The 25,540-nt window shown below is 35.1% G+C and overlaps 1 protein-coding gene across 1 annotated transcript in view; it reads right to left on the bottom strand.

The window, feature by feature from the left end:
* ASXL2 (ASXL transcriptional regulator 2) overlaps positions 1 to 25,540 on the bottom strand; it is a 133,105-nt gene that overhangs the window by 17,539 nt on the left and 90,026 nt on the right. The window contains exons 5-10 of the mRNA XM_060026977.1: positions 19,941 to 20,056; positions 15,830 to 15,959; positions 14,886 to 15,029; positions 6,647 to 6,810; positions 2,628 to 2,724; positions 209 to 314 (exon numbers count right to left, since the gene is read on the bottom strand). Coding sequence (XP_059882960.1) covers positions 209 to 314; positions 2,628 to 2,724; positions 6,647 to 6,810; positions 14,886 to 15,029; positions 15,830 to 15,959; positions 19,941 to 20,056 — 757 coding nt within the window. The remainder of the gene's footprint in view (positions 1 to 208; positions 315 to 2,627; positions 2,725 to 6,646; positions 6,811 to 14,885; positions 15,030 to 15,829; positions 15,960 to 19,940; positions 20,057 to 25,540) is intronic.

The following is a 25,540-nucleotide window of genomic DNA, read 5'->3' as shown; positions in this document are numbered from 1 at the left end:
AAAAAAAAAGAGTCAAGGATTATGAGTAATCCAACTCTGTGTACCTACGATTCGTAAGAAAAAAATATTTTTCTTGGTAAAAAAGAACTAGTGGAAAAAAATGAAGGAAATCGCAGAGTAGATTTTCTGGAAAGGTAATAAGATGAAGCACCACATGACGTATGTATAGGAATTAACACTGGTTTATAGAACCTGTCTTGATATTTACCTCTGACCATAGTAGCTTTCAAAAAATTGTTCTTTCCAAGGCTCTACTTTTTTCTCCTTCTCAATCTCTTGTCGAATTCTCACCTGCATCTCAGGTGTAAACTCACCTGTATGTACCAAGGGGGAAAAAAAAGATATTCAATAGAAATATGCTATTTGCTACTTTCAACTATTTGTAAATCATGACAGACTCATGCAGGAGTCAGAATACTATCACATGAAAGTAACAGAAATTCCCCAAAATTCCTCATTGTAAGGGGAACTACCTAGGAGCCGTCAGGTGAAATAAAAACCCTTGCACGGCACTCCATGTAGTTGCCAGTGCGCAGCTGAAGTTAACTGGCCACTTCTCTGGGCCTTCCTTGTAGCAACCCTCACCTCTGCTTCAAATATCATAGTCTCTCTAGATTTCTTACAAACCTTGAGTCTGTCATTTCTTTTCCACTGGAAAAATAGTCATCTGGTCATAGGCTTTCAGTAAATAATGCCACTGGACACTTTATTATTAAAAAGTTCTGTTTCTCCAAGGCAACCTGTGTTTTAGGCCTTTTAGCTCTAACTGCATAATGAACAGTTATGGCCCTGCTTAAAGACATTTGAGGTTCCAGTAAAAAGGTAGGTAGTAGGAATTCCCTGGTGGCCCAGTGGTTAGGACTCTGTGCTTTCACTGCCGTGGGCCCAGGTTCAATCCCTGGTTGGGGAGCTAACATCCTACAAGCTGCACGGTATGGCAAAAAAACAAAAAAAGTAGGGAGTTATTTTGGAGGTGTCAGTTTTCTAATTGTTCCAGAAACTGTACGAGTCTAGTGCCCTAGCAACAAGACACTCAATATGCCAAAGACCCAGCTGCTCTGAATATGCCATTTATTTTCAAAACTACCAACCACACCTCAATTCTTCCCACTCCATCAGCAGAGAACAGTGAATGTGCTTGGTAAGCCATCGTCAAACCTGTGACCCAGACAGGCTGTTTTTTTATTCTCTAATACCCAGGACATTAGAGAATAAGAAGTGGAAATGGCAGATTTGAAGTTTAAGACCTCTTGGGGGTAAGAAGAGGGAAAGGAAAAGTGTTACAGGACAGTGGATATCACAGTCCTAGGCATATGAGTGGGAAAAGAGGGATCTGACTGTCAGAATCCAACCCAGAACTTCTGAATTTCTGCTCTTTGGTTGTGTCTACTGTGCTTGATAGAATGAGGAATAAATAGTATTGAATTCTGTTCACATGTATACAGTGTTCAAAGTTTTTGCTGCTCACGAAATATGATCGCATGACTACAGGTATAGCAATGACTGCTCATATGCAAAAAAAAAAGTAACATAATAATCAAGGTATCACTGTTGATAATATCTACTTTTAAAAGTTGGGGAGTAGGGAACATAAATCCAAATTATTCTAAAAGAAAGTACTGGTAACAGGTATGTTTTAAAGTGCTCATGTGATTCTGACTCTTTCAGAAAAAGGGGGTCTCTGCTCAAGGAAATCTTTAAGAAAGAGAAAGGTTGAAAGTAATCAGTAAGAGATCCCTTCTACACAGAATTTGCCCTGAAAAGAAAAACAGGAAGGGAAAAGTCAACAACTACTGTGAAAAGTAGAGATATTAAAAAAACCCACTGAAGTGCAGGCAAAACAAAATCATTGTTTTTGGGGCCCGGATGTCTGTATTTTAAAAAAATACCACAAGTGATTATAATGAGCAGTCAGGGTTAAGAACTGCTAATAGTGACCGATACTACATGCTACGCAGTCAATCAATCACATTTTTATGCTTTGTAATATACCCTCTATAAATCTGTTAGATCAGAATTAGAAACACGGCAAAGCAGTAACCACAGGTAGCAATTCTTGATCATAACCTGTATTTATTAAAATGCTCTGGCTGCTACTGAACTGTATGCTGCAAATGGGTGAATTTTATAGTACGTGAAACATTTCTCAAAGCAGTTTTTTAAAAAGTTCTTAGTTTTTTAGATTCTTTTTACTGTTAGTTTCATTGAGATTGGGCAGCAAGAAAGAAGTTATCTCACTGCTTACCAAACCATGATTCACAGCACCATAAAATAACTCTAATTCTATATTCTGCTTATTAAAATTTCAATTCTTAGGCATTAAGCTAGAATTAATGAAACAGAATCTTTAGGAATAGGGCCTAAAAGTCTATATATTTTTTAGTTTACCAGGTGACTTTAAACCCTTAAAGAAACATGCTGCTGAACTCCTCCTGGAGCCAAACCTGGTTACATGCTCTAAATAAAAGTCTAGCAATGTGTTTCACATAGAATAGCTAGTTCTACCTTATGAAATGTTCTATCTTTTGCTTTCCAAAACTGGGCAAATACCCACTGAGGCTCAGAGGTGCAAATATGCCCTCCAAGTGCATACACATCCTAGGAGACACGTAAAGTTGAACACTTACCTTCTGAAAGTCTTTCCTTCCAGCCTTGGGCTGCTGAAGTGAAGAACTCATTATTAAGGGCTGAGCCATTTAACTTCATCAGACCATCTGGACCAACCTGGGTCAAAGAATAAGCCACAGAAAGCTTAGAAAGAAAGCCAATTGTATCATGTGGAATTTGACGTTCCTGTCCTTTTAGAAAAGAATGTGTGTAAGTCAAATTTTACAGAAACATGACTGTATCATACCATGCTGCTTATTATGGACACTTCTATTTTATAATGCAATATTATTTTTTTTCTAAAAAACTTCTTTCCTGTTTACCTCTCCTCCCTTCTTCCTCTCCTTTCAATTCCATTCCCCACTGGTTAATTATACTCAAAGAATCATCCGCAAACAAATACATACATAAGAGGTTTTTTCTGAGAGGTTCATTATTTGTTCTACAAAACTGTGACCAAGTTACATACACTACTCTGAAACTTACTTTTCTCACATAATACAAGTGGAAGTCTCTCCAAGTCAACTGGCATAGTTTTAGCTCCTTTATAATAGCTGCAGATTGTTTCCCTGTATCAATGTCCCTCAATACATTTACCAATGTCCTGATCATAAACATATATTTTGTTTCCAGTGCTTTCCCATAATCAACAAAGCTGCAATAAGCATTCCAGTAAAGATGAATATACTAGTGCTTTTTTCTATGGGATAGGTTCTGAAAGCAAAGAAATATTTGTGTGTGTGTGTGTGTGTAACTAAAAGACTATTAGATTATTTTCCAGAAAGGCTAATAAAATAATTCACATTTCTACTAGAAATACACGAGCATACTCCTTATCTTGTGAACAAGAGATATTAACATGCTATTTAATTTTTGCCTATTAATGAGTTTGAAATGATTAAAATTTCCTTCATCCTGACTGCTAGAGTTTTGTGTATCTTTTTGCATGTTTATTGAATATTTAGATTTGCCATCTAGTGAAATGCCAATTCCTATTATTTGCTCATTACTCTATGAGGATGCTCATTTTTAACTGTCTTGTGAGAATCCTTTGCATGTTATACATAGTAAAACTGCCACGTACTTTAAAGATATTTCCTCCAATCTGTCTGTTCACTGACTTGATTTGTGATGTCTTGCCAAAAGGTTTTTTTTTTTTTAAGATTCTTCTCTGCATTAGAGATTTTATTAACTGTCATTCTGCCCAAAGTTAATATCTAGATTTATACCAGAACCTCTATGCAGATTTTTCATTAATAAAATGATCTTGGGCTTCCCAGGTGGCGCAGTGGTTGGGAGTCCGCCTGCCGATGCAGGGGACGCGGGTTTGTGCCCCGGTCCGGGAGGATCCCATGTGCCGCGCAGCGGCTGGGCCCGTGAGCCATGGTTGCTGGGCCTGCGCGTCCGGAGCCTGTGCTCCGCAGCGGGAGAGGCCGCGACAGTGAGAGGCCCGCGTACCGGTAAAAAAAAAACCAAAAAACCCCACAAAAGATCTTAAAATTCACATGGAAAAAAAATTAATACGAAAAACTGAGAGGGGGGAATTGCCTTTCCAATTATTAAGCATACCACACAAAACCACTGCAATCAAAACAATTATTACTAGCATTAGAGTGAATAAAGAAATGAGTGAAAGAGGAGAGAGTGCCTATAAATATAAACTGCCTGTAAATGAATAGAATATGTAACAAAGATGGTATTTCAAACTGAGAGAAAAAGACGGTTATATAAATAGGTACTGCTGGAACAATTGGCCATCTAGTCGGTAGAAAATACGCTGAGCCACAATTTCAGAATAATATAAAAAATATTCTAGATGGATTAAAAGACTAAATTTAAGCTTAAAGTCATAAACAATTTTTTGAAGAAAATTTAGGTAACTATTTGGACATCCTAGGGATTAAGGAACTCAACTCACTTTATTTTCTAAATCTATCTGGGCCAATATTGTTTTCCCCTGGCCCTAGAGCAGAAATTGGAAACTTTTCCTATTAAGAGATAGACTACGAATAGGCCATATACTCTCTGTTGCAACAACTCAACTCTTGACACTGTGGCAGAAAGTAGCTATAGATAATATGCAGAAACTAATGGGAGTGGCTGAATGCCAATAAAACTTTATTTACAAAAACAGGCAGTGGGCTGAAATTGGCCTGTGGGCTACAGTTTGCTGGCTGCTGATTTGTACTCTATAGATCTGGCAGAGGAGTAACAGGCTTCCCTATGAGGACAGGTCATCCAACATCTCCTTGAATATTCCAGTGCTGTGCAAGTTTCTCCAAAACAAGTCAATCCATTCTACAATTTAATAGCTCCAACTGTTTAAAAAAATGTTATTTTAACCACAAATTTGCTTCCTGGAGAAACAAAGAAGTTTACCTCTTCCAAAGATTGGCCTTCAAATATATCTGAAGAGAGATGTTTTAATCCATGCCCCTCCCTTATTCCTTTCTCTGGTCTAAATAATGTTTTTCGACTGTTCATTGTTGAGTACTCCATATACTAAAAGATGGTTTCCAATGTTTCATGCTAGTAATAACCAGAATTGTTGATAAACTCCAAATTTCATCTGACAATGAAGCAGAATTTCATTAATAAATTCACTAATAATTTCACTAATAAACTCCATATTCCATATTCTCAGATTACTATGTCCTCCACCACAGTAACTGAAAAAGACAGGCAAGTAACCTCCTATTAAAAATACCCCACAGGAATGGGAAGTTGGGTAAGTTTTAAGGTCCCTTTTAATTCCGAAATTACATGTGGCAATTCTCCTTCTAAGACAGGATAAGGGCCATTAGTCAAAAGACAGTTCTGAGGAACCCACACTAGAATTCTATAGATATATCCTCTGTTAGGTGTTGTGTTATTAGTCCCAACCTAAAATTTGAGTCTTTAAAAAAGATGAGAGCAATCCTTAGCAAGAAGAGAAGCTCTCTAAAAACTCTGCCAAAACTTCAGTCTCCTAACTTGTTCTAACCAAGAACTGGGCATCCCCAAAGCTATAATTTCTCCAAGGAGTGTTAAGGTGGGGAGAGCAGCAGCTGGGAAGGATCAGTTTTACTTCTTTGTCCCTACTGCTGGTAGTGTACCTGACTTATCTGAACTCCCCAGAAATAGAATCTGACCTTTCACAGGTGCTGATTCATAGCAATATGAAACTGATATCAATATAATCTAGTAGAAGAATGATTTTCAGAATGAGGAAGATTTAGTTTTGACTTTTCTATAGACTAGGGAATATATCTAGTTTTCTTACTGTAAAACCAGGGAAAACAACTCTCTCTCATAATGTTTTTATAATAATTAGAAAAAAGTGGAGTGCCTAACAGATTACTTAGAACATAGGTACTTCGAAATAATCATTAATTAAAAAAAAAAATCTCAGAATTGAACAAACCTCACAAAATCATAATGATCCTTTTGCAGAGGAGGAAACAGAAGATGAAAAGGGAGAGTGACTTGCTAGTCACTCCTTCCTTGATGAAAGCCTAAGTCTTAGACTTTTGCCTTATTCCTGACCAACCTAAACCTCTCTGGTCCCTGCCTAGACTCTTCCAAACCTTTGACATTTCTTCTGGGTACTGTTTTGTTTTTTTAAGGAGTATAACTTATATTGGATTTCAAAACTTATTACTGAAGCAATAAATGTTTGTTTTAGAAAAATTTAACAAAAGAAGGAAAAATTAATTAACATTCTTAATCCCATCAAAAATCCATTCAAAAACCCCAGTGTAATGCCTTAAGACAATTCTTCCTCCTGAACTATATTCTGCGGATGTCTACATCCTAATATGATAGCTAGACAAATTTTATTCCATAATCTTGACATTTCTGATAAGAGGGGTCTTTTCCTTTATGAGCCTTACAGGGCCAACCTATTAAGAAATATTATTTCTTGTTTAACACCTTTGATATCACTTCTTTACAGGTACACACAAAAGCCATTTAAAAAGTCTTAAGGAGTTCTAAAGGTAATGATTGAAGGAAGCCCCAGATGGGTTATAAAACTGCTGATATGCCTGAAAGAACGCACCTGTCGATCCACCTCTGGAAGTAGTAGAAGCAGTCGCTGTTGGCAATCTCCAGGAAGGACTGAAAAGGTGTGTTTGTTGATTAGTGCTCGTAGGTTTGTATTAACCAGAATGGAGTCTGGTGTCTCAACATCAATTTCAGCACATTTAGTCCTCTTCATTTGCCCTATAAAAATATGGAAAAGCATCACTTGGGCCTCCTTCACATTCCTGTTTCTAGCTAAACTATACCTTCCTCTGCAGTGCAAAAAAACCACGGTTGTAAGTACTTTAAAATATCACACTGTGAAGAAGGTAACATTTAAGGTTCTCAGAAATAAACAAAGCCAAGTTTTGTTCGTTCATAAAGGATAAAAGAATATAAGTTATCTTCCCTGCAAAAATGGAATAAAGTCTGTAAAAGTACATCTTTTCCCATACTAAAAATACATTTTATGTTTGAGACTCGATCATTTCTCAATGGCACTAGGGAAGTTTATAATAAATAACACATACACAGAATGACTAAAAAATGGAAAAATTCAAATATATATATAAATCATATCGAGGCTCTTTTTCCCTTCCCGTGACAATTATTTTCATCAATTTTATTTGCATTAGCTAAAAATGTTATGATTGAATAGCTTAGCAGTCAACAGAAAATCTGTTCACAATAGGAAGGTTTCAGTCTTTCAAAAACACTGATGGATTTGAGTACAAAGTTTAAAACTTTTGCACCAAAAAAAAAAAAAGACTAACTTGGAAAAATATCTGCAAGCCATGACAAAAGGTTACTATTCTTTTTTTTTTTTTCCGGCTGCACTACGCGGCATGCGGGATCTTAGTTCCCCATCCAGGGATCGAACGCATGCTCCCTGCAAAGGAAGGGCAGAGTCTTAAGCACTGGACCGCCAGGCAAGTCCCAGAAGGTTACTATTCTTGATATTAAATGTGCATCTATAAATCAACATGAAAAAGATAAACATCACCAAGAGAAAAATGAGCAAAAGGAATGAACATGCAATTCATAGTTGACTAACCATAAACAGCTGCTAAGGTATTAATATTTAAAGAAATGTCAGTTAAACTAATGAACTAATGAACATTTGTCTATCAAATGGCAAATATTGCAGTATAGTGATGGAACTATTCACGGAAAAAGCAAAAACCCCTTTCAAATAATGCTGGTGGGGCTGAAATCAGTATAATCTTATTAGAAGAAAATTTAACAACACACAGCAAAATTTTAAGGTGCATAGGAATCTAAGATCCATAAATTCTACAATTAGGAATACTTGCATAAAGTTACACAGTCCTGGATGTGGGTAACCTCTGGCTCCTGGCACAAACAAAAGTTATCTCCCTTGATAGGAAAGGATTCCCCTTAACTTAGGCCCATAGGATTCCTACAAATTAAAATCCAGCACTGCCTCACAAAGATTACCCTAACAAACCAGGAGGTATGCCAATGTGACAGAAAATAAGCAGTAACCAGAAATAAAAGATTTAGACCTAGAAGTACTACTATCACTGAAACTGTCACATACATAGAATACAGAATAGCTATGTATAAAATAATTAAAGAAGTAAAGAATGTAATTGTAAAGATGAGGCTAAAATAATCAGGAATGAACAAAAAGACTTTGAAAAACTAAATTTTAAAAATTGTTGAAATCAGATACCATGAGTGGATTAAACAGGAGGGAATTATAGCCAAATAATTTATCCAGAATATAGAAAAGACAGATAAAACATTTTGAGAGCTTTAGCAGAAACATGAATGACAGAATGAGAAGGTCTAATACATGTGTGCTTGATTGGAGACCCAGAAAGAAGAAATTAAGAGAATGGGAAAAGGAAACATTTGAATAATTTTCAGCAATACATTTACCAGAACTGATGAAAACCACAAACCTAAAGATCTAGAAGCAAAACATATTCAAAGCAGGATGAAAAGAAATCCATGCTTAGTAAAACTGCTCATCAAAGAACAAGAAATAGCTTGGAAGCATCCATAGGAAGGGAAAGATTTCCTAAAAAGGAACAGAATAACAGCAAGCATCTTAACAATGAAGGAATCTGTAACAAATGGGTTAACTATAAAATGCTGAGAGAAAATAACCAACAATCTATAATGATATGTATACTAAACTCTCCTTCAAGAATGAACATAAAACAAAGATATTTATAGAAATAAACAAAAATTGAGGGCATTTTCTACCAAGAGACATGCTCTAAATAAAGTTCTCAAAAACCTGTACTACAGGAAGGAAAATCACTGCAGATGGATGGGCTGGAATACAATGGAGAAAGATAGACATGCTTGCATAAAACAATAGCATTCTAGTGCCTGATCTGTGAGATTAAAAACAAAGGAGCGAAATGTCAGATAATAATATTATTTAAGTCCAAATAGAAAAAGATCAGTTCTAAATTGTTATAAAGTACTTCCATAGTTCTGGAAGAAAATCAAGATGGCCACTTTTTTGCTAAAAGAATAAATCTTAAAAGTTCTCATCACAAGATAAAAAAAATGTAACTGTGTGAGGTGATGAATGTTTACTTACAGTGGTAATCATTTCGCACTATATACATATATAAATCATCATGTTGCACACCCAAAACTAATTGAACAGAAATAGAATGTATATGAAACCCAGCAGAGAGAGAAAAAAACTATGAAGGAATTAAAATGAACAACATATACTAGCAAACCGAATCCAACAATATACCATGATCATATACCATGATCAAGTGGGATTTATCCTAGGGATGCAAGGATTCTTCAATATATGCAAATCAATCAATGTGATACACCACATTAACAAACTAAAGAATAAAAACCATATTATCATCTCAATAGATGCAGAAAATCTTTTGACAAAATTCAACACCCACTTATGATAAAAACTTTCCAGGAAGTGGGCATAGAGGGAACCTACCTCAACATAATAAAGGCCATATATGACAAACCCACAGCTAACATCATTCTCAATTGTGAAAAACTGAACTTCCTCTAAGATCAGGAACAAGATACAGATGTCCACTCTCGCCACTTTTATGCAACCTAGTTTTGAAAGTTCTAGCCACGGCAATCAGAGAAGAAAAAGAAATAAAAGGCATCTGTATTGGAAAAGAGGAAGTAAAACTATCACTGTTTGCAGATGACACGATACTATACACAGAAAATCCTCAAGGCTACCAGAAACCGACTGGAGCTCACCAATGAATTTGGTAAAGTTGCAGGATACAAAATTAATACACAGAAATCTCTTGCATTCCTATACACTAACAACAAAAGATCAGAAAGAGAAATTAAGGAAACAATTCCATTTACCACTGTATCAAAATGAAAAAAATACACAGAAATAAATCTACCTTAGGAGGCAAAAGACCTGTACTCATAAAACTATAAAATGCTGAGCAAAGAATTCAAAGATGACAGGAACAGATGGAGAGATATACCATGTTTCTGGATTAGAAGAATCAATATTGTCAAAATGACTATACTACCCAATACAATCTACAGATTCAATGCAATACCTATCAAATTACCAATGGCATTTTTCACAGAATTAGAACAAAAATGTTTACAATTTGTATGGAAACACAGAAGACTCAGAACAGCCAAAGCAATCTTGAGAAAGAAAAATGGAGCTAGAGGAGTCAGGCTCCCTGACTTCAGACTACACTACAAAGCTACTGTAATCAAAATTGCATGGTACTGGCACAAAAACAGAAATATAGATTAATGGAACACGATAGAAAGTCCAGAGATAAATTCATGCACCTATGGTCAACTAATCTATGACAAAGGAGGCAAGCAAATACAATGGAGAAAAGACAGTCTCAAGAAATTCTCAAGGAATTAATCTCCAAAATATACAAACAGCTCATGCAGCTCTATGCCAAAAAAACAACTCAATCAAAAAATGGGCACAAGATCTAAATAGACAGTTCCCCAAAGAAGACATACAGATGGCCAAAAAACACATGAAAAGATGCTCAACATCACTAATTATCAGAGAAATACACATCAAAACTACAATGTGGTATCACCTCACACCAGGCAGAATGGCCATCATCAAAAAGTCTACAAACAATAAATACTGGAGACTGTGTGGAGAAAACGGAACCCTTCTACACTGTTGTTGGGAATATAAATTGGTACAACTACCATGGAGAACAGTATGGAGGCTCCTTAAAAAACTTAAAAACCACCATATGACCCAGCAATTGCACTCCTGGGCATATATCTGGAAAAAAAAAAAAAAAAATCACAACCCGAAGGGATATATGCACCTTAATGTTCATTGCAGCACTATTTACAACAGCCAAGACATGGAAGCAACCTAAATGTCCATCAACAGAGAAATGGATAAAGAAAACATCGTACATATATACAATGAAATATTACTCAGCCATAAAAAAGAATGAAATAATGCAATTTGCAGCAACATAGATGGACCTAGAGATTATCATACTAAGTGAAGTCAGAAACACAAAGACAAATATTATATGATATCACTCATATGTGGAATATAATTAAAAAGAAATACAAATGAACTTATTTACAAAACAGAAGCAGACTTATACATATAGAAAACAAACTTAGGGTTACCAAAGGGGAAATGTGGTGGGGAGGGATAAATCAGGAGCTTGGGATGAACACATGCACACTACTATATAAGACAGATAACCAACAAGGACCTACTGTATAGCACCAGGAACTCTACCCAATATTCTGTGATAACCTATATGAGAAAAGAATCTAAAGAAGAATGAATGTAAGTATACGTATAACTGAATCACTTTGCTGTATACCTGAAACTAACACAAAGTTGTAAATCAACTATACTCCAATAAAAAAAAATTTTTAATTATTTATTTATTTATTTTGGCTGCACTGAGCAGCATGTGGGGTCTTAGTTCCCCAACCAGGAATGGAATCTGAGCACCCTGCAGGGGAAGGGCGTATTCTTAACCACTGGACTGCCGGGGAAATCCCTCCAATAAAAATTAAAAAAAAAAAAAGTCGAGGCAAGCCAAAAAAAATTTCTTATTCATTAAAAAAAAAAGGGAAACAAACAAAAAAATCAGGACAACGATCAACAAAAAAATAAGATTGTAGAAACAAGTCCAAATAGATTAACAATCACAATAAATATAAATGGATAAAATTCACCAAAGAAAAAAGATTTACATATTGAATTGAAAATAAAGAAAATTCAGCTAGCTATATGCTGTGTAAAGAGATATACCTAATGTACAAGGACATAGAAATGAACAAAGTAAAAATGTAACAGGCAAAAACTAACCATAGGAAAACTGGTGCACCACTAGTAATATCAAACGAAAGACACTTTAAGTAAAACACTTAATCAGAGATTGACAAGGTAAAAAAAAAAAGGGGGGGTTCAATCCACCAGGAACATTTTCAACTTGAAAATATCTAATATAAGGTAGCTTCAATATATGTGAAATGAAAACTGATAGAACATCAGGGAGAACTGAACAAAGCCACCATTAGGATAGGAGATTTCAACACATCTCTCTCAATTATTAATAAATCAAGCCATACCAAAAGCAGCCCAAAAAACAAGGGGGGGAAAAGGCTGAAATATTTTTCAGATAAACAAGCTTGATCCAATCTACACAGAATTCTGTGTTGAATAACTACAGTACACTTATAAAGTTCATTATCAGTATTCCAAAAATGCAGGTCTCCATAAATTTGAAATAGTAGTAGTAATTATAACAACAATGATCGATGACAGCAGCAGTAAACACATTTATATAGGGCTTCCTAAGTGTCAGGCACTATTTTAAACACTGACATGTATGAACTCATTTATTTTTCATACAACCTTATTTGCATGAAAGAAGATGAATTTTCATTTATTTCTTGGCCATTAGGTCAAAATTAAATATACCATGCCTTCTTTTTTTATAGTTGATTTTTCTTGTTGTGTTATGAAAGTCAGAAATTCTTGGCCCATACTTTAATTTTGTAACTCCATGTTTCAACTGCAATTGAATGAAGACACTAAAATTGTGACTTTAACTGAATTTAAGTAGAATATTGGCTCTATAAGGAAGAAACTTTGTTCTGTTTATCACCACATCTCTTGGGCCCTAAACCTGTGCTTGGCATATTAGTATACCTTCTATAAGTATTTGTTGACTAAATGAATATTTTTATTTTTTTAATTTTTGGCCACGCCACACACCATGTGCAATCTTAGTTCCCCGACCAGGGATTGAACCCGTGCCCCCTGCCTTGGAAGCATGGAGTCTTAACCACTGGAGCACCAGGAAGTCCCAATAAATGAATATTTTTAATCTTTGGCAGTGCGACTGATGCTCAAAGGGCGTATTCAGTTTAAGGCAGATACTGTCTCTAAGAAAAATGTACCAATGTACAATCCCACCTAGATTCAAACCAGATTTTTACAAAGAACTTGTCTGAAAATATTAATTCTATTCTCACGCTTAATACTTTGGAAGGGTCTGTTTTATATAAATGAATGTAAAATAACTTTCCTTTAGAATTTTGTTGGCATTGCTGCACTATCGTTTAGCTTCTATGTTGCTGTTGACATGTCTGCCATCCCAATTCTTGAATCTTTATATGTGAACTACTTTTTTCTCTTTGGAATCTTCTCGTTATCCTAGGTGTTTTGAAATTTCAAAAGAATGGTCTTGGAACAGGTTTCTTTATGTTCCTGTTTCTTGACAGGAATCACGTACTTTCAGTCTGGAATCTGTGGCTTTCAATTCTACAGAATTTTCTTGTATTATTTCTCTTATCATTTACCTTCCTTTCAATTTCTGTTCTTCCTTTCTGATACTCCTACTATTTAAGACATTGGACAGCCTAGATTGGTGTTCCTACTTTCTTACCTTCTCTCTCCTTTGACCTATGTTCTGGGAAATGTCTTCACCTCTAACTTTTAGTATTTCTATTAAAATTTTTTTATTTTTGCTACCATGTTATTTAATATCCTGGTACTCTTTATTTTCTGATTTTTAAAATAGTATTCTGTTCTTTCATGGATGCAGTATCATCTTTTCTTTCTGTGGATATTATAGTTTTTAAGGTTATTTGTTTATTAAGTTTTCTCCTTCCTGAACTGTCTGTTTCTTCTGAGTCTGTATTTCAGATTCTCTCATGATGGAGGTTTTCTTCAAAGGTGATCCTCAGCAATCACAAGTAAAAGAGAGGCACTAAAAAGACTGAAAATTTTGGGTGCCTGGGTGCATCTTGTAGACTGGTGAGCTCCACAGAAGTATGATCAAGATGATTTCTTTTAGTTGTGAATCTATAAATTTGCCTGGAGATTTTTTTTCTGAGACTATTCAATTTCTTTAGGTACCAATCCCACAATCTCTTGCTGAAGCATAGGTGTGGAGGAGGAACAGAGTAATGGAGGTAGAAATATGCCTCACTACTAACATTCTGGAAACCAAGCAAGCAGGAGATTCACTATTTAGTATTTGTATTTTACTTGATTTCCCTGAGTCCGGTACATTGCCTCATTATCTGTCCTCAGTTATGTGTGGTGTCTCTGAATCTCAAGTCTAGATGGTTTAATTTCACCTCAAAATAAATCTCCTGTCTCCTGCTAGGCTGAGGCATCAAACTTCTTCTTATTAACTTTCAAAGGTTTTTCTTTTCAACCCTATGCTTCATCTTTCTCTACTATGAGAAAGATATCTCAATCCTTGATATGGTATCTCCAATTCATAAACCTTTCTGGTGCTCTACAGGCTCAGCTGGCTTGCTGACTACTGGCATCTGCTCCTCAGCTCTGTGAAAGACTCCATCCAGTTTTTTTATCTTTCAAAATCTGTTGATATTTCCTGTCCATCTGTTATCTCCTTATTTTCTTCACCCTAATGGGTTTAATCTTTTGTATTTCCATATTCTCATTTTATAGTGGGATTTTAGAGGAAGCAGGAAAAGGGGTTCAGTTTGCCATGTTTAATTATAAGCCCTTCTACCTTTCTGTACACAGAGATAAAAGGTAAATAATGCTGGATAAAGAAACCTCTTGTCAGAAAGAGAAATAAACTACAAAATGGCTGATAACAGATCTTATTCTGAAATGAAGTTTGATAGACAGGATAGGAAGAACACGAAAACAGTCAAGAGCTCAAAGGTGAACAGGAAGGAGTAATTAAGCCAAACAGTTGATGTATTTCAAACACAGAGTTGAAAATTTAAGGTGCGAGAACTGAGGTCTTTGTAAATAAACTTACTTGTGTGAAGCCTGTCAGACCTCTGGAATGACTTCTTTCCCAGGCCTAGCAAAGGATTTTCCACTTTAACTGAAGAAGAAAAGCTAGAGTTTGAGTTCTGAGGGCTGCTTGACTGTCCGTCAGATTGCTTTCCTTCCCATATCGCTAGGGGAAAAATATATATATAAAAATATATTAAAAATATATATAAAATATGACCCTGAGGGTATAAACAGAAACAAATAATCAATCAAGTGAACAATTAAATCATTCAACGCTAAGCAAAGGAGTTATGTATGAGGCAATGTGACCCTTCAAATGTGTTCTGAGTCTGAGAATAAGGAGTCAAAAAGTAAAATAAAATCCCTTTCCTCCTCCCAGCACATTATTTGCTTCTGGTGGTAAATTTCCTTCCTAACAAAAATGCAGTTCTGCAAGACAGTTTAAATCTGGTCAACTCATATAATCAGCTGGCATCAAACTAAACTGTGTAATAAAATACAAAGCCTGTATCTAGACCAGTTTAAATTAAAAACAAAATAAGCAACAACAACAAAAAATCCAAAGGCCTCTGGATATGTCCAATGGAAACCCAAATGTATCAAGAAGTCTTAGGAAAACCTTTTATTTTTAAAGAAGAGAACCAGTGAAGAGTTCAGTGTGAGCATCTTGGAAACATCAGCTTTATAAAGTTACTAATTAGAGGCTTTCAAATATTATTAGTTTAGACATATTGGAAGTTAGTCATTGATCTTATTCTAACATGCAAATCCCAATGATGTATTTTTTAACAACTGTATGATTACTCTGCATAAATTTCCCCCTTTACCCTAGAAGGATTTATACTGATGATCTGGCAGTAATATAATACAGTAATTTAAAAATAAAGGATATAGTGTATGAATTTGGTATACAAAAATACTGGAAAAAGAAACTTTCACTGAAAAGACATTCAGTCTGCCTACCAGGTTTGGCAGGTACAGAGTCACTGGCTGCTTTGACAGTCTTCAGAGAGAGGTGCTGGTTGGAGGAGATGGACATGCTTGGCCTGCATTGCTGCTGCTGCTGTTTCTTCTGCTGTTGCTGTTTTAGAGCCTATAAAGAGAAAACTGACTGTAAGAAACAAAACAAATCCGTTTTTAGTAATAACAAAACAATAAATGACTTTAAGTGGTGAAGAAGAGTATGCTGATTATCCAATTTCTTTGAAATCCATCAAAGTAAACAAAAATCTAAACTAAATTAATTAAACACAAGGCTTAAATAATCCTTAAGAGTTTGGATATTTTTTTTACCAATGTTCTCCTTTAAATAAATGTGAGAAATTGTCATTAACATTTTTAGAGCTTAAAAATCACCAGTAAGCCATGGACTTCTCATACTTGTAGTATGTAGATGTTTTCAATCATTCTGAAAACAGAATTCTAAGCCCTGGACCAAGAAGAGTCCCATTTGCATCAACTTTATGTAGAAATGTAAATATTTAGCTTAGGTATGTTTCAGAGGTTCTGCATTTGAACAAAAGGTTGCAAATAACTACTTGAATTTGATCTCAGGTAAGAGCAGTAAGATTTGGCCCAAAGACCAAATAAATCTCAGCAATTTATAGCAATGCAGTAAACTGAAGGGAAGGAAGACTGGAAAACATGGGCTCTAAGAACAGTGTGATTCCTTCTGGTTATTTCAGAATATTTTAATTTCCATGATGTTCTCAGTTTAGAGAATATACTAAACTATTTAGAATGAACAGAAAGACAAATAGCTTCCCAGATTTTAATCATAAAGATATATAAAGGCTATATTTAAACTCAAGGGTTTAAAAAGAAAAAAAGACAAACTAAGAAAGTAAAACTACATTTCAGGAAAAAGTTGAACATCTACGACCTCATTAAAATGCCAGTTTAAGCTTTAACTTTCATGACCATCATGTAGAAAGGTGTGGAATAACTGCCTACTTGTCTTTCATTCCCTTTTCACAATATGGTTTTCTCCTTTTCACATTCACATATACCTCTGGCTATGCCATGCAAGCACAGTGGCAACACTTGATCTCCTTGATCTAAGCTGTCAGTGGAGAAAAGAAACTGAGAGAGTCAGGTATCTGGCTTACATTCACCTACAACATTTATAATAGGTGAGGCAGAAGCATAATGTCAGTGCTGTCTGATCACTGATTACATACAGCTTGTCTCTCATTCTTTGCAATCAAAACAGAAAATGTTTGCAAGCTTCCTGTGTGGCATCCATTAGTATTCATTCCTTTCTATTCACAGTACCTAGGTCATTCTAAGTTAATGCAAAATTTAATAGAACCATTTGATCTTATCTATTTCTGCTATGATCATGTAAATTCAGATATATGATGAAAACAAAATAACTTACAGCCTCTCTGTTTAAGAACTGTACTCAGTTTTCCCCTCCCTCAGTACCTTACAAACCCTGTTCTAATTCTGTATAAAAGTTAAAAAGCAAGCAACAAAAAAAACCTTCACTGGGGTAAAGGATAACTTACACTGAAATACGTTTTCTCACCTAATAATATGAAAAACATATACTGGAGGCAAGGCCTTACTTTATATACCAACAGTCTAATTTATATAATTTCTCATACTGGTATTCCTTAAAGAAAATATAGTATTTGACTCCTGAGGTTACAGGAGAATAATACAGAGTAGTATATATGTCGTGAGTAAGGTAACAAGTTTTACTAAAATACTTGCCTTTTCTCTGTGGAAAAGAGGCATCTCATACTTCTTTTTTTTTTAAAATTAACATCTTTATTGGAGTATAACTGCTTTACAATGGTGTGTTAGTTTCTGCTTTATAACAAAGTGCATCTCATACTTCTTAAACTCTTGCAAAGAATGTGTAAAAATACAAGTGCTGCAGGATACCCAGGCAGATTGTAATTAACCTTATCAAATTTTTGGACATCTTTTAATAAAAGCACTTTTGGTTTAAACACTTTAAGACCTACTTAAATTTTTTTTTTTTTTTTTTTTTTTGCGGTACGTGGGCCTCTCACTGTTGTGGCCTCTCCCGTTGCGGAGCACAGGCTCCGGACGCACAGGCTCAGCAGCCATGGCTCACGGGCCCAGCCGCTCCGTGGCATGTGGGATCTTCCCGGACCAGGGCACGAACCCGGGTCTCCTGCATCAGCAGGCAGACTCTCAACCACTGCGCCACCAGGGAAGCCCATAATTAAAAAAATTTTATCTCATCCATCCATCCATCTATCTATCTATCTATCTATCTATCTATCAATCTATCATCTATCTAGGGTCGCACTACACAGCTTATGGGATCTTAGTTCCCTGACCAGGGATTGAACCTGGGTCCCAGCAGTGAAAGCGCTGAGTCCTAACCACTGGACTGCCAGAGAATTCCCTTAAAATTTTAATTAAACAGTTATGACATGAATACATTTTTACCATTTAATTCAAACATAAAGCTAAAGTCTCTTTTGCCCACCACTCAGTCTTGTTCCCCAATCCTCAAAGATAACCACAGTCATCAATTTATTTTTCCTTATTGAGCTTTTTTTACACTTACATTGTATGTATGTGTTTCCGTGTATATACAGATTCATATTTCCATTAAAAATATACTATTGTTCTGGGTATGTATGTGGCTATGTGTATGTTTTTAATGAATGTTGTAACACAACTTGATTTTAATGATTAAACATTATAGTGTGGTGATGTTTCCATGTCTATGCATACAGAAAAACTTAATTACAAGGTAAACTTTTAACCCTGTATAATTTTCTAGCATCTGGATATGCCGCTGTTTATTAAGGAATTCATATATATATATATATATATATATATATCCACTTGCAAGTTTCTGCTATTACAAACTTTAATGCAAACATTTTCCTGTGTGTGTGTGTATGTAAGTATGTATGAATACATGCATTTTTCTAAGATAAGTTCCCAAATATTTAACTACTTAGTCATGGGGGATATGCATTTAAAATTTTAATAAACATAAAATTTCTCTCCAAAGTAGCCATAAGAATTTATATTCCACCAGCAAACTACAAGTAGTCATTTTCCCACATACTTGACAGTGCTTGTGCTTGATGTTATAATTAAGCTGTATTATATATACTAATCTGAGGATAAAATTAGTCTGTGTCCTTAATTATTAGTCAAATTTAAATTTACTGATAATTTGCATTTCAAAAAATAGAAAGCAAGTTCTTTGAAAAGCCCAATAAAATAGTCGGCAAGTAACATTGAGAAAAAAGAAGATACATCACAAATGAACAACACTGATGAACAAAAGAGAAACATAAAAAACAATACTATGTACAACTTTATACCAATATTTGAAAAAAAATCAAGTGAAATGGAGCATTTTCTAAGAAAAGTAATTTCCAAAATTGGCTCAAAAATCAGAAAAATCAAGAGATCAGTAGTAGTAGATGAAATTGAAATGCTAGGAAAACAGTTGTAAAAGTGAGATTTGCAGAACTTTCAGGGAAAAAAATACTTTCTATTTTTTCCAAAAATCAGAAAAATAATAGAGGGCTATACAACTTATTTTAGATGCTAAGAACAATCCTGATTCCAAAACTGTATAAGGATAGTTCAAGAAAATAATAAAATCGAAGCTAAAATCTTAAATAATAAAATTCCATTAACATATTAAAAATTATATAAAAAACATATAGGGTTTATTCCAGAGAGCTAACAATACATTAACATTAGAAAGTCTAGCCCTGGAATTCTGTATATTGGTTGACTTAAAGAGAAAGGCTACCTGATCATCTTCATAAATGCTGAAGAAACTCAACCTGAAAATTTCAATACCTACTCTTATTTAAACACACACACACATACACACACCCCTCTTAGCAAATTGGAAACTAATGAGGAACTTTTAAAATGTGATAAAAAGAGTATCTATCATAAACCTATAACACAGAGGTGCATAACTTATTAAATACAAAGTGGGAAACCACACAAAATTTCTCCCTAACGTCCTTTCAAGAAATTTTCACTGACTGCCAGAATCATGCATTTTTAATGTAGGAGATTATAATTCTGATAAACAGAATAGCATGATTACCTGCTTTAGTGCCTTCTTGCTGTGCTTCTGTGATGGAGAAATGACTTTACCTGCTGGAATGGTGGGTGATGGGCAGCCTGACTGAGGAGAGGATGGTTGTGACAGTCTAGACGATACTAGGGGGGAAAATGACAATGAAAAGTTTTGTTATTAGAGTTGATATCAAGCACCATTCCTTCCCCAATCATATGCTGCTACCTGTATTAAGAACTGTGACCAAACACTTTTGGGAAGGATCTTCTTTTTGGAGTTCTACTGCAAACAGCCTCCCTTTTCAGTTTATTTCCTCAGAAAGCTCTAGTGAAGGATGATAGGATGGGGAAGGGATGGATGTTAGTATTCATTACTTTTCATTCTTTAATTTTTCAATAGAATTGACTGAAGAAGCAGGAAGTAGAATATAAACCATGAGTCATCAACGAAGATAAAACTTAGAAAAGATGCTAGAGCCCGTTGGACAGTATCTATGTTCTTAAGGTAAATCTAATAACAACATGATATTGTGGAAGAGCCCTGGATTGATAGAATGGGTTCCAGTTCTCCCTATCTTTAAAATGGAAGGCAATAAGGCCATTCCACCTCAAACACTACCATAGCTTTAATTTTTATATTCCTTCATCTCTTACATCAATAGTTTTAGGTCTACCCATGTGAAAGGGTACTTTAGGATTTCTCTGATGGAATCAGTGTAGGTTTGCACAGGATGTAACCACTCTTTACTTCATCACCAGCTGTTTTATACCTCATCAGAGCTTAGCCAAACCTTAGTATTACGTGAATGAGGGTTTTCCCTTCAAGGGCCTATACCTCTTAATAATAAATAGCAATTAGATCTTCATGTTCTATAAAGTTCAACAATGTATTATTTATGATATGAGATAACAAAAGAAATTGCTGATTCAGACCCCTTAATAATAAAAATAATAATCACTACTGCTAGTGATGACTCTCAAAGAATCCATGTTTACTAATGCCTTCTTTCAAAGTAGCTGGACTGAAAGGGCCTGGATAGCAAAATGGCATCTCATGGTATGGCTAACGGGTCTAAAGATACCATATGAAGTATGCTGGCAGGTAGCTACCTGACATAAGAATGTAGAAACATGGTTCACTGGAATACATAAGTTTTGGAATATGGCATTTCAATGGACTCTTAGATGTCCTAAGAAAGGAATGCACAGTAGACAACATTTAAAGAGGACAACAGTAGACAATGTTAAGACCTATCTTAAGACCTATCATAGTTAGCTTTAACTTTGTATCCCAATCCTTATAATCAGGCTATATATGGGAAAGAACTGACATACAGTAAGCGTGGCGTTAAAAAAAAAAAAATTCACCGTAATATACAGTACAAAAAATGGAGTTGGATAATTCTTGAGATGGTTAAGCAACAAAAAGAAACCATATCCTAGTGCACTTAGATGTTGACCAATTTTTTAAAATAACAGTTTCACTGAGATATAACTTATATGCCACACAATTCACCTAAAGTGCACAATTCAATGGCTTTTAATATATTTGCAAAGTTGTGTAACCATCATCACAATCAATTTTCATCACCCACTAAAAAAACCCTGTACTGGTTAGCTGTCACTCCTCTTTCCCCTAACCCACTGCCCTAGTCCAAGGTAATCAGCAATCTGTTTTTTGTCCCTATGCACTTGCCTATTCTGGACATTTCATATAAATGATATCATACAATATGTGCTGTTTTGTGAATGGCTTTTTTTACTTAGCATGTTTTAAAGATTCACCTCTGTTAGAGCATGTATCAATACTTTATTCCTTTTTATCATCAAATAATATTCTATTGTATGCACAGCCACATTTTGTTATTCATTAGCTGATTTGACATTTGAGTTGCTCAAAAGGACATTTGAGTTACTTCCACTTTTTGCCATTACGAACACTCGTTAGCAGAATTTTGTGTTGGACAGGTGTTTTCAATTCTCCTGGGTTCATACCTAAAAGTGAAATTGCTGTTTTTTCCAGTAACTCTATGTTTAAACTCTTTGAGGAAGTGCTAAACTGATTTCCAAGATGGCTGAACCATTTTTTACAATTCCACCAGAAATGTATGAGGGTTCTAATTTCTCCATATCCTTGCCAACATCTGATATTGTCTGTCTTTTTTATTTCACCAATGTTTTTAAAGGGACATTATGAAAATAAAGCTAACAACTATTAATATTTAACTATATTTATTTTCTTTTTAATGGTTTGCAGAAATCTGAGATTATTCACGTCCTCACCTGTCCCAATAACTGTCTGAAAATAAACAAAACAAACGACCAAGCCAAAATGACCCTATTAAAGAACATAAGAATTCTACTTTGTAGCCTGGAAAAGAGATAATAAAGCTATCTGTAATTAACAGGGCAAACTGTTTGGAATGTTTCCCTTTAAGGCAAAAGCCCTTTCTAACAAATGAATCCATAAACGTATCTCAAAGCCAACTGAAATAAATCACGAAAATTCCAGGACCCACCAATGAGAAATACCTCCCAGTACTTAATGCCAAGCACTGGTCTCATAACTTTAATGAAACTTAAACTTTACTCTAACTTTTAAATATTAAAGATTCAGAACTACAAACAGCAAATAAGATTTAAACACATGTTGAGAAACTCATCTCTTTTAATTCCTTTTAGTGTCTACATTGTCTCCAAGACACATAACTTTATTAAGAGCAACCATGAATTAAACATCGTCTATGTGCCTAATGCTGCGCTAGCTTCATTTGAACAGAATTTCATTGAACTCTTGTAACTACCCTCTAAGATGGGTACAACTTCTCTTTCTACCCCCACCCAATCTCCTCCAATTCTATCCTCTGAGATAACTAAATAATATAGTTGGGATGGCATCCTTGCTGACATTTTTCTGTGCAAAAAAAAAAAAGAAAAGAAAAAATTTCAAGGATATACATTTATAAATAAATAAATATACACACCTGCATATTGTGATGGTATTATCTAAATTTTCCCTATCTGGAAATTTAATTAGCCTGACAAAGGACACAGCTAGTAAGGAGCACAACCAAGATTTGGACTCTGTATAGTTTCAGAATGAGTGAGTACTTGTAGTGAGCTAAGTGGTGGCCACCAAAAGTCATGTCCATGTCCCAACCCCCAGAACGTGGAAATGTTACATTATTTGGAAAAGGAGTCTTGGCTGATTTAATTAAGGATTTTGAGATAAGGAGATCATCGTGGATTATTCCAGTGGGCCTTAAATCAAATGACAAGTGACCGCAGACACAAGACACAGAGGAGAAGGCCACGTGGACAGAGGCAGAGACTAGAGGATGTGGCCATAGGGAAAGTATGTCAGCAAACACCAGAAGCTAGAAAATACACAGAACAGACTTCTCCCTTAGAGTCTCTGCATAGAGTATAGCCCTGATGACACCTTGACTTCCGACTTCTGGCCTCTAGAACTGTGAGAAAATAAATAAATTTCTGTTGTTTTAAGCCTCCTGGTTTGTGGTAATCTGTTACAGCAGCCTCAGAAAAGTAATACAGCACTTAAAACTGATTTTATTTTTTTAAAGTATCAACTCATAGATGTTTACATATTTGAAATGTTTACATCATTAGCAATTATTAAAAATTTGGCACTCAAACTGTGCACTTTTGGGGTAGTGGGAGTTCCTTCAAGTTGTAAACCATCTTTGGGACATGGCCCCAGCAGTATCCAACCACTTCCTTGCTATCTGGCACAGAAAGAGTCCTAGGCAAATCTTGCATAATTTTTTTGCCCAGACTTGGAACACCCCCTTCTCCAAGGAGACCTGATACCTTTTTATTGAAAATGGTATTAAAACACTGCACTTGATGCTACTCAGTTACCACTGGTTCTAGAACTTTTCAGTGAGTGGAACAAAAAAAAAAAAAAGAATTTTTTTCAAAGGAAAAAATTTTTTAAATTCATGCAAAAGATAAATCGGAATTTATGATTACAGCATTGTCACTTAACTTTTCTGATTTTATATTTCTATCGCTTTTCTTCCCAGATAATCCTGGTTTCTAATAACATTACTGTAACTATTAACTTGTTTTCTATTATAGATTTAATTTCAAAGAAATCATATCAATATAATTACTGAAAAGAAGACTACTGAAGGCAGTTTAAGATTTCTCTGAGTCTGGTCTCCCACACCTAAGACATATCCTACAGTAATTACCTATGTCATTATGTTCAAATTTGACATATACTTGAGTTTGCTTTAAGTTGTTTGATATTTCTAGAAAGTGCATTTTAAATTTTTAATTGGCTTAATTATGTAAAACTATAAAACAAGTTACTTTCATAAGTCTAGCTCCCTCCCCTGTCTATACCACTTTATTACCTCCTTTCCCTTAAAGGAAATAATTTATATTAGTTTTTATCCTTCCATTGTTTTTTATTTGCATTTTTGTTTTGGTGAAAACATAGTGTGTGTGTGTGTGTGTGTGTGTGTGTGTGTGTGTGTATTTTAATACGTTAACTCACTTCTTTAAGCAAAACAAACCATGTACTAGAAATTGTCCATACCCTTGATTTTTAAAATATAATCAATATAATATATCCTGGGGAAGAAAACAGAAGAGAACGTAAGAGATCTTCCTCTTAACACCTGCAAAAGATTCCACTGGCAGATGTACCATAATTTCTTCAGCTGGACTCTTGTTTTGGTAATTTCTAGTCTTTTGCTCTTATTACTACAGTGTCTTAACCAGCGGTTTCTAAGGTGTTGTACCAAGAACAAAACCATAACTATCTAAAAATCTGTTAGAATGCAAATTACTAGATCCCAGTCCAGATCTACTGAACCAGAAACTCTGAAGGTGGGGCCCAGGAATCTGCATCATAATAAGCTCTCCAGGTGATTCTGATGCATGTTCAACTATAGTATATACGGAGAAACAGTTTTCCAAAGTGGTTGTACCGATTTATACTCCTACCAGCAATATATGAGAGTTCCAACATAATTTACCACATTAACAGAATAAAGGAAAAAAATATATCTACTGAAATAGTAGATGAAGGAAAAGCAACTGATAAAATTCAACAACTGTTTGTTATAAAATCTCTTAGACTACAAATAGAAAGGAACTAACTTCATCTAATAAAGAGTGTCTACAATAACCTACTGTAGTCAACATCATTCTTAAAATGGCATAATATTCAAAACTTTACCTTATAAATATAGAGAAAAGGATGATTGACATTACCACTCCTATGTCACCCTTTACTGGAAGCCCTAGCCAGTATAACATGGCAAAAAAATAAAACTGCCACTACTCATAAATCACATGTTTGCATATGTGGACAATCCTAAGAATAAACCTATATATAAACCATTAGATTAGAAAATAATTTAGAAATGTTGCTGGATACAATATCAATGTTGGGAGAGGCAATCCCTCAGTGTTGCTACAAGTACTTGCTGGGTATGCCAAGAATGCAAGTCCCTGGATGCTGTATTTACAGTCAGCAACTCTGAGAGAAGGCAGTAACTCTTCCCAAAGTAGGCTTGCTTCCACTTACTATTTAAAAGCCCTGAAAGGAGACACAGAGCTGGCCAACAGGCACATGGAAAGATGCTTAACATG

Source organism: Delphinus delphis, chromosome 12 (assembly GCF_949987515.2).
Source record: "Delphinus delphis chromosome 12, mDelDel1.2, whole genome shotgun sequence".
Taxonomy (NCBI): domain Eukaryota; kingdom Metazoa; phylum Chordata; class Mammalia; order Artiodactyla; family Delphinidae; genus Delphinus; species Delphinus delphis.
Note: the sequence above shows the minus strand (reverse complement) of the source record. Positions and strands in the feature narration are given on the sequence as shown.